At 54.3% G+C, this 9,533-nt stretch overlaps 1 protein-coding gene across 5 annotated transcripts; it reads left to right on the forward strand.

The window, feature by feature from the left end:
• The first annotated feature begins 392 nt into the window (after nucleotides 1–392).
• LOC112060801 (uncharacterized) lies at nucleotides 393–8,290 on the forward strand. 5 transcript variants are annotated; one of them, XM_065571702.1, is made up of 8 exons: nucleotides 393–648; nucleotides 948–983; nucleotides 1,626–1,739; nucleotides 3,331–3,393; nucleotides 4,249–4,383; nucleotides 5,036–5,122; nucleotides 5,767–5,910; nucleotides 7,338–8,290. In XM_065571702.1, the coding sequence occupies exons 1-8, from the start codon at nucleotides 618–620 to the stop codon at nucleotides 7,355–7,357; spliced, it is 630 nt and encodes a 209-aa protein (XP_065427774.1). In that variant the 5' UTR covers nucleotides 393–617; the 3' UTR covers nucleotides 7,358–8,290. The 5 variants fall into 5 exon arrangements, with proteins under 5 accessions (XP_065427774.1, XP_065427775.1, XP_065427776.1 ...); XM_065571704.1 differs by having other exon boundaries at nucleotides 405–648; nucleotides 4,249–4,335; nucleotides 5,057–5,122; nucleotides 7,305–8,282; XM_065571701.1 differs by having other exon boundaries at nucleotides 406–648; nucleotides 7,305–8,280.
• Nucleotides 8,291–9,533: the final 1,243 nt, after the last annotated feature.

Genomic DNA, 9,533 nt, shown 5'->3' on the forward strand with positions numbered 1-9,533 from the left:
CGGCTCATGTCACAGGTGGGGAGGTTGGCAGGCTGAGAGGGAAGGCTGCAGAGTCAAACCCTCCAGCACCAGGAAATACCCCAGTAACCGTTTTCTGAATGACCTTAACTCTGCCCCTTCATGCAGCTCCCATTACGACGCCAGCCTTTAATTGCATGATCATGTATTAACTTTACCGAAATGGGCCATCAGCCGGGCTTGAACCCAGAATGAAAAGGAGATGGAATTTTCATGGAAATCGTGGTCAGTGGAAGGTTGAAGACCAGACCCGGTGGTTGCCTGGCTCTCAGTCTGATGAACCTTCCTCAAGGCTGCAGGGTACGTTGAGGTGACCTGTACCCCCTCTGCACAGATACACGGACAAACTGGGAGCTGCATGATGCTTGGCCAGGCTGACAGTCCCTGGGTTTCTTGGATTTTGCAAAGCCCTCTGCTTACTCTGATCACAGTAGATTTCGCCTGAAGTCTAGAGACAATGTGTGATGGAGGCAGGAAGCGATGAGACTTTATCAACTTCCTGCAGCTGGAGCCACCAGCTGAGTTCCTCATTTGGGGCTCGGTGGAGCTGGGCACCGGGGTGTTGGAGGAAGCACTGAGGGCCCCTCACTGCTCCCATCATGACAGCTGCTCTCATGATCCTCTTCCTTGGTGAGTATCGGAGACAGACAGGGCTTGTGTCCATGGGGGGCGGGGGGGCAGGATCTGAGACCAGGGCGTGTGTCCTTGGGGTGGAGAATTGAGACTAGAGTGTCTGTCCATGATTGGGGTCTGAGACCAGGGTGTTCATACATGGGGCTGGAGAATGTGAGACCAGGGTGCATGTCTATGGGGTAGGGGGGCAGGGAATCTGAGACTAGGCCATGTGCCCATGGGGGGTGAATCTGAGACCAGGGTGTAGCATCCAGTCACCCTGGGATCTGCTCCCTAACAAGCCGTCTCCTCTCCAGGCTGCTGGCTGGCCGGGCAGAGCAGGGTGTCGGGAGGTGAGTATCTGTGGGGCAGGGGAAACTTTAGTGTTCAGGACGGGGTGGAGTAGGGGGAGAGGAAAAGAGGAGCTGAGTCCTGAACCCTTACCCCAAAAATCAGTTCAATCTCCTTGTCTTGATCCCAGGGGGTTGAGATCAGAACCCAGCCCTGCCCCCTGTGTCATTGGGAGTGACTCCTGATTGATCCAGGAGTGTGGAGGGGTGACCAGACCTCCTGTTTTTAAAGGGACAGTCCTGTATTTAACCCTCCCGCAAGTGTCCCGACTTTCTCTTAAAAACAGGCAAATTGTCCCATATTTTCTGTCCTCCCCCCATCAGTACTGGCCGGATCCCTGCTCGCCAGCCACCTGCCCACCAAGGGTGAGTGGTGGGGTCCGGTGGCCGATGAAGGGGCTGGGTATGCAAGGCTGGCAGCGGGGCGAAGATGCAGCGTGTGGGACCAGCCGCTCCCCTGCTAGTTATGGGATCCCGGGGGCGCTGAGCCGGCCCGAATCCCTGGGTCCCATCCTCTCCCCAGGGGAAGAGCCACCATTGCCGACTGGGAGAGGGGGTCCCTGTATAACTAACCACAGACACCAGGGCTCCAGCTTTCACACCCCTGCGCCCCACCCCTGACAGACGCTGGTTCTATTCCCGCAGGGGGAACCAACATGACTCAGCCGGGAACAGCGCCGGCTCCCACCCGCCCAGGCAGCACGGGGCCAGGTACCGAGTCTGGGGGCAGGAACTCGTCATCAACCCTCACAGAAACAGGTTTGTGCTGCCGAAGGAGCCGTCCCTTGGAGGAGCCATGAAGGGCTGGCTGGGTGGGATGGGGACAGATTCCCACAGCAAATGCCCCATATACTCCCCTACTCCCGCCAGCCTCATTTCATATGTGGGTGGAGGTGTCACTAGACAGATGCCAGTTGGTTTGGCGGGGGCAGGGCCTGGGAGAGCTTCCCCCCAATGTACAGCCCCAGCCTGGGGGCCCCACAGACCGGGGTTTTGTGCTGCTCACCAGCACCACAAACCCACCCCTTTGGGGCACAGCTCGGTGTGTATCCCCCTGGGAGAACAGGGCTGGGGACAGAGAGATGGGGATAATGATCCTGTGTATCCCATCTGTCTGCCTGAGTCTGCAGACAGCTCGGGGGAACGGCTCAGAAGCAGGGCTCCCCCTTTGCAGGGGTGCTGCCCAGCGGTGTGCCAACCCTGGAACCTACCAACCCAGATAGACACTGTGTTCACTCTGTAACCTACCAATTCCATGTGACACAGTTAACTCTGGACCCTAATGATGGCCATTGCTACATCACCCGGGGCCTGACAACAGTACTCACTGTCCCAGGATCTCGCCACCCCAAGAATTTCTCTCCATTGACCACCACTTTCCATGTCCACTGCGGGTCCGAGGGGCCTGATCCCAGGAGAATACAAGCAGACATATATGCTGGGGGCAGTAGTGGGAGCCAGTCTGCCACCCCACCCATCTGGCTAAACAGCTCTATGGACTTGGGACCCAGAAAGGGGGCTAGATGCCAGAGACTTTCCACACGGCCAGCCTGGTTCCAATTGCCAGCCTTCCCAAAGGCCACGAGACAGGCATCTGTATCTCCCCCGTCCTTAACCTGGGGCAGCAATTTAGTGTCGAGGTTCCCTGCGGCATTGGCACCCCAGGGTCCATCCCCACTCACCCCTGGACGGGTCCCTCTGCCTCTCAGCTCCACCATCGCCAGTTCGTTTCCTGCTGTTCTGCCTCCTGCCTTCCCTGCCTCTCACGGTCCTCTGACTCCTTCAATCTACGCTCCAATTCCATCCATCTCAGATCCACCCACCGGAGACCCCCTGCTGATCAGGGACATGGGTCTCTGGGATGCCCAGCTGCTCCCAGCCTCTCTCATGGCCTCAGCTGGGCCAGGAACCGGCTCCTTAGAGCGACCGTCCTCTTCCAACTGAGCAACCAGCTGTGCCGTGGTGAGCTTTCCAACGCGCAGCCGTCTCTCTGCACAGCTCTGCAATGTCCTTCTTCAGGAGATGGTTATAGGCCATCTCCACCCTGTTCCCAAGTGGTCACGGACTCAGGCCTGTGCTCTCTCAGCTCCTCACGGTCCCTGGGAGGATCCCCTTCAGTGCGACAGCCCTTCAAGGAGGTCCACTCTTTCTCAGGGGTTAAGCCAGAGAGCCCTGAGCCTTGGGCCCTGGACCCAGCAGAGGGGACGCCTAGATGGGGAGCGAGGACGGAGTCACTCGGGGGGTTCCCCAGCCAGGGAGCAGCAGCAGCCGCTGGAGTTACAGGGCCGATGGCTGGGTGCTCGGTTCTCTCCCTCCTCCGTCCCAGCCAACGCTTGTTTTCATCCCACAGAGGGAACTGACCCAGCTGGGACCCAGCAGCCGGATCCCCCCATGACGAAACCAAAGGGAGAAGGTGAGTGGGAGAAATGGAACAATTCATCCCCCAGGGAACAGGGCTCCCCGCTCGGGTGCCCACGGGGCCATTCGGGCTGTTTGGAGGGGGATGGTCCCTGCAGAGAGAACTGATGGGCTGAATTCTTCTATAGAGAGGGTGATGGATAGATCCATGGGGACGGCCGGCCATGGGTCAGTGGGGATATGGGTCCTTGGGAACGTAGGGTAGTGGACAGATGGGAGCACGTCTGTGAGGACGGATAGAAAGATGAACTAGGACCTTGTCTACATAAAAACTGGACCCGAAATGACGAATCCTGTGTGGTTCCCAACCCCCACTGGTGATCTCAGAGCGAGTCTGGGCCGTCAGAATTTGCCCCCCTGGTGGGATACAGCCCCGTTTGGCAGACAAGCTCCCCTGTAGCTCTATAGACACAGGGACGTTCCTCCCCCGAAATAGGGACAGCCGCACCCAGACCTGCTCCGCAGTGACCCCAGGTGTGAATGGCACCTGGCTGGGGCAGGGACCGTCTCTGTGTCGTGTGTCTGTACAGCTCCGAGCACACGGGGGAGCTGGCCCAGGACAGGGGCTCCTGGTAATTAATATGAATCAGTAATGATTTTATCTCCGGTTTCTGTGGAGCCAGGCCGGGGCTTTATCTGCACTCAGGGTCTCGCTGGGTCGATCCTCCCCATTCTGGGATCCCAGGGGCGCTGAGCCGGCCCGAATCCCTGGGTCCCGTCCTCTCCCCAGGGACGCTGGCTCAGCCCGGGGAAGAGCTGCCATTGCCGGTTGGGGGGAGGAGAGGTTCCCTGTATAACTAACCACAGACACCAGGGCTCCAGCTTTCTCACGCCCCTCCCGCCCCAACAGACGCTGGTTCTATTCCTGCAAGGGCAACTAACTTGACTCAGCCGGGAACGACGCCGTCTCCCACCCAACCAGGCAGCGCGGGGCCAGGTACCGAGTCTGGGGGCAGGAAATCGCCATCAACCCCCCCAGAAACAAGTATGTGCAGTCCAAGTAGCTGCCCCTGGGGGGAGCCACAAAGGGCTGTCTGTTGTGGGACAGGGGCAGATCCCCACAGTGAATGCCCCCCAGACTCATTCCATATACGGGGGGAGGGCGGTCACTGGACAGATGCCAGAGTGGCTTGGTGGGGACAGGGCCTGGGAGAGCTTCCCCCCAACGCACAGCCCCACTCCGGAGGTCCCACAGACTGGGGCGATGGAGGGAGCTACAGCTGCCAATAGAGCACCAAGTGGTTCCCGCCCGTCTGGTCGGAGCCAACCCCCTACCCCAGCACTGAGCCCCCGCCTGCACTCCGAACCCCTCGGCCCCACCCCCGCCACACATCACCTCTCTATGCACATAACAAAATTAATTCCCTACATGGATGTAACAAATGAGAGGGAACACGGCCCTGCCCCCAGGGGGAGCTGCAGAGCAGGGGGGCTTTTGCCAGGGGATGCTCCCCCGGGCTGCCACGGCTCTGGGGCTGCACAGAGGAGTCGGGGCCCAGGGACTGCCAAGTCAGCACCGCCCCCAGCCATGAAAATCCCCCTCCCCCCACACCCAGAATGACCCTGAGGATTGATGCTGAGTCGTGGGGGTGGGAATTGCTGAGTCGCTGTTTCAGCCCCTCCCCTCACCCTAACAGATGTTGGTTCTATTCCCACAGCGGGAACCGACCCAGTCCAGCCTGGAGCGGTGCCGGCTCCCACCTGCCCGGACAGCGTGAACCCAGGTACTGGGGCTGGGGGGAATCTATTGAGTCACAGATTGTGGGGCAGCTTCCCCCCAGTGGTTGCCCAGCAGGAGGGATGGAGGTTGTTCTCAGAGGCAGTGACCCCCCCCCCGATGGATCTGGGAGGGGAGCAAAGTCTTCTGCTCAGACACGAACCTGCCGCTAACGGGGCAGCCGGAGGCTTCCTCTGAGGGAGCTGGGACCATCAGTGGCCCTGGTGGGGGGCTGTTCTGGAGCTCCCCATGAAGCAGTCAGGAGCAGCCAGCATGGGAGGTGGGATGCCGGGCTAGATGTGCCCATTGGCATCAGCTGCTGTGGCCAGGCCAGGTTGGTGCCATGGTACTGTGAGGGGCAGTAGCGGGTGGGGGAGGGTAAATGATTACTCAGACAGCACCCCCTAGTGCCACACTGGGGCGCTGGGGCCAGGCCTGCCTGCCAGGGGAGAGCGCCCCCTACTGAGACCCCTGCAGCCCAGCGCCCCCTAGCACCTAAATCCTCCAAGTCTTGCTTGCTCTGACCTTATAGAATTTTCTGCTGCCTGTGCTCTGTGGTGTCCCAGCCCCTTGGGCGCCACCTGGGGTGGGAGGGGCTGGGGGGGGACAGACCAGCTGCTCTCGGCACTCACAGCTGCTGCTGTTTCCCAGGTGGATCAGAATCACCGAAGCTGGCAACGACGTTGGCATCTCTGGATCCGACCAGCCCCATCATCTTCGGGATGAGCACAGCAGCCACTGTCCTCCTCCTCCTCCTTCTCGTGGCCTTGGTCTGCTTCAGAAAAACCCGAGCCAGTAAGTGCCCCGCCCAGCAAGGGTTAAACTTGCCACTAAGCAGGGTGGGATGGGGTCACAGCTTGGATTGGGGACTGTACCAGGAAAGCCAAGGAGCAGGGGGGCTTAGCAGAGGGAGCTGTTGCTTGTGGAATCCCTGTACACACAGCTGTCCTACCCCAGAGGTGGCCGCATCTCAGAACTGAGGGAGGGGCCCCTGTATAACCAGCCGCCGGCACCGTGCCTAGCAGGCAGGACCGATCAGAGTGGGGGCCAGGAGGCCATTTGGCCTGGGCCTCAAGCTCAAATGGGGCCTCAAATTTAGACACTTGTTAATTTTTTTGCATTTGATAAATTTCGCAACTTGTCTTTATGCGCATCCCTATCGGACCAAAATGTGACCCACACTCTCAACTTAGAGCTGCAGATTTAAGCAAATACGGGATGTGCTTTGGTAAAAGACATAATTTTTTTGTGAACTGATATAGATTTTGTCATTAAAGAATTAAAAATGTTTATAAATATTAATAAAAATCGATCAGTTCTGATGGCACAAGATTAGACCGTGATCAACTCTCAGATCAGCTGATTATATAAACTAACCACTACTAGTGGCTGGTGCTGGATCAAGTGCGTGTTGAAAGGTAGCGAATTGTTACCTTTTAGTGTCTTTATAGTTTTATGTCTAGTTGACTAAGGAATTATTTATGTGTGAGAATTCCGCATTATTAGCTTAATATGGTAGCTAAAAGAGGTGACTGGTTGGTTGGTTGAGGCCTAGCTTAGTAGCTTGGCCATCATCATAGGCTTTTGTAGTCTATAGGCCCAGATTCAAGGTGAAAATTTGTGAGGACAATCTTGTAAAGTGAGTTTCATGAGGACACACGTTTGAAATTTTTGGACATTAGCTGGTCTGCACAGATTGATGGTGTTCAACCAGTTGCGCAGCATCTGAATTCAATGAGAAATGCTTTCAATGAGCTTGAATCTCTTAATCTCACTGCACAAGCTCAAATTGAACTTCAGGCTGTTCAGAAGCACATGTCCAAATGTGAATGCATTCTGGTGTCATCTTTGTGGATGAAGCTACTTACAATCCACCAAACTAATCTGGTAATTGAAGCACGCAATGCTACACTTGATGTTGAGAGGGATGACATTGAAAGTCTTATCAATGACATTCAACAGATTCGTGAACAATGGGATGCGATCCTGACTGAGTCCAAATTAGTAGCACAGAATATTAGCATTTCGTCGGCGTTCTCCACCAATCGCAACTTGCTGACCGAATGGGATGCCGAGCAGCATTCTAGGGTCAATGTCTTCCTTGTCATCATTGACTCTATTCAATCAGGTCTTACACGTTGATTGAGTCACTGTGACTAATTTGTACCCTTGTTGGGGTTCTTTGGCAGTTCAACAGAGTAATGAAGATCTACTTTCTGCAGAACAGTTTCAGCAACAGTAAACCAAAGAAATCTCAAAAGATCTCAGTGATGCGGTCATCTTCCTCAAACGAACATATTCCGCCAACTTTAAATTGGATTGCAAGCCAAAGGAATTGCTTCAAGAAATATTCAAACTTGGACTCTCTGGGGTGTTTCCTAATATCACAATTGCATTGTGTATATTGTCAGTTTGCCTGCATCAGTGGCTCCAGGTGAACGCACCTTCAACGTGTTGAAGCAGGTAAAGAACTATCACCGTTCAACTATGGGACAAGAGCGTTTGAATGGGCTCGCCATGCTTAATATCAACTGCGACATTGCACGAAAGAAAGATTTTTTCCTCAGTAATTAGTGCATTTGCACAGAAAAAGGCTAGAAAAGCATTTGTTAAATAAAAAAATAATCAAATTCGGTCTTACCCTTTGTTTGGTGCCTTATTTTGTTTTCATGTGTTGTCATTTTTTTATTTTTATTATGGCCAGGGCCCTCAAAAGCTGCAAGTGGCCCAGGCCTCTCTGGAACACTGAGAGGGCCTGCCTGCGCCACGGGACGCCCTCGGGGAGAGCTCCGGGCCCTACAAGGCAGCTGGGACAGTCGGGACGCGGGGCACCTAGAGGAGAGGTTCAGGCCCTACAAGGCAGATGGAGCCATCGGCAAATGGGGTGTCTTAGGGGCCATGGCTTGTGGGCAGCACCCCCCGTGCCCGGAGCCTCAGGACATGCTCTGATACAGCCATGCCAGAGACGTGGGATCATCCCGCCAGCCTGAGCTGCCTGGGGGTCGTTCGCACTCTGGTGGCCGTTGAGCCTGCGAAGCGGCCCGGCTGCGAGCTCACATGTAAAACCCACGGGCAAATTCCCCAGCTGTGCCAATGCCCCAAGAACCAGAGGAAATTGGGGACGATGCTGAACGTTAAAAGAACAGGAGTACTTGTGGCACCATAGAGACTAACAAATTTATTAAAGCATAAGCTTTCGTGGACTACAGCCCACTTCTTCGGATGCATACAGAGTGGAATAAATATTGAGGAGATATATATACACACATACAGAGAGCATAAACAGGTGGGAGTTGTCTTACCAACTCTGAGAGGCCAATTAAGTAAGAGAAAAAAAAAAACTTTTGAAGTGATAATCAAGATAGCCCAGTACAGACAGTTTGATAAGAAGTGTGAGAATACTTACAAGGGGAGATAGAGTCAATGTTTGTAATGGCTCAGCCATTCCCAGTCCTTATTCAATCCTTTGTTGATTGTGTCTAGTTTGCATATCAATTCCAGCTCAGCAGTCTCTCGTTGGAGTCTGTTTTTGAAGTTTTTCTGTTGTAAGATAGCCACCCGCAGGTCTGTCATTGAATGACCAGACAGGTTAAAGTGTTCTCCCACTGGTTTTTGAGTATTATGATTCCTGATGTTAGATTTGTGTCCATTAATTCTTTTGCGTAGAGACTGTCCGGTTTGGCCAATGTACATGGCAGAGGGGCATTGCTGGCACATGATGGCATATATCACATTGGTAGATGTGCAGGTGAACGAGCCCCTAATGGTATGGCTGATGTGATTAGGTCCTATGATGATGTCACTTGAATAGATATGTGGACAGAGTTGGCATCGGGTTTTGTTACAAGGATAGGTTCCTGGGTCAGTGGTTTTGTTCAGTGATGTGTGGTTGCTGGTGAGTATTTGCTTTAGGTTGGGGGGGTTGTCTGTAAGCGAGGACAGGTCTGTCTCCCAAGATCTGTGAGAGTAAAGGATCATCTTTCAGGATAGGTTGTAGATCTCTGATGATGCGCTGGAGAGGTTTTAGTTGGGGGCTGAAGGTGACAGCTAGTGGTGTTCTGTTATTTTCTTTGTTGGGCCTGTCTTGTAGGAGGTGACTTCTGGGTACTCGTCTGGCTCTGTCAATCTGTTTTTTCACTTCAGCAGGTGGGTATTGTAGTTTTAAGAATGCTTGATAGAGATCTTGTAGGTGCTTTTGTCTCTATCTGAGGGATTGGAGCAAATGTGGTTATATCTTAGAGCTTGGCTGTAGACAATGAATCGTGTGGTGTGTCCTGGATGGAAGCTGGAGGCATGTAGGTAAGTGTAGCGGTCAGTAGGTTTCCGGTATAGGGTGGTATTTATGTGACCATCGCTTATTAGCACAGTAGTGTCCAGGAAATGGGCCGCTTGTGTGGATTGATCTAGGCTGAGGTTGA

This window comes from Chrysemys picta, chromosome 17 (genome assembly GCF_011386835.1).
Source record: "Chrysemys picta bellii isolate R12L10 chromosome 17, ASM1138683v2, whole genome shotgun sequence".
Classification (NCBI taxonomy): Eukaryota; Metazoa; Chordata; order Testudines; family Emydidae; genus Chrysemys; species Chrysemys picta.

What these genes read in the sequence shown, in the direction of transcription:
- LOC112060801 (XM_065571701.1), top strand. Translation starts at nt 618, where the DNA reads ATGACAGCTGCTCTCATGATCCTCTTCCTTG. An exon ending in TCTCATGATCCTCTTCCTTG is followed by an intron (nt 649 to 947) that starts GTGAGTATCGGA and finishes TCTCCTCTCCAG; the next exon opens with GCTGCTGGCTGGCCGGGCAG. An exon ending in GACGAAACCAAAGGGAGAAG is followed by an intron (nt 3,394 to 4,248) that starts GTGAGTGGGAGA and finishes CCGCCCCAACAG; the next exon opens with ACGCTGGTTCTATTCCTGCA.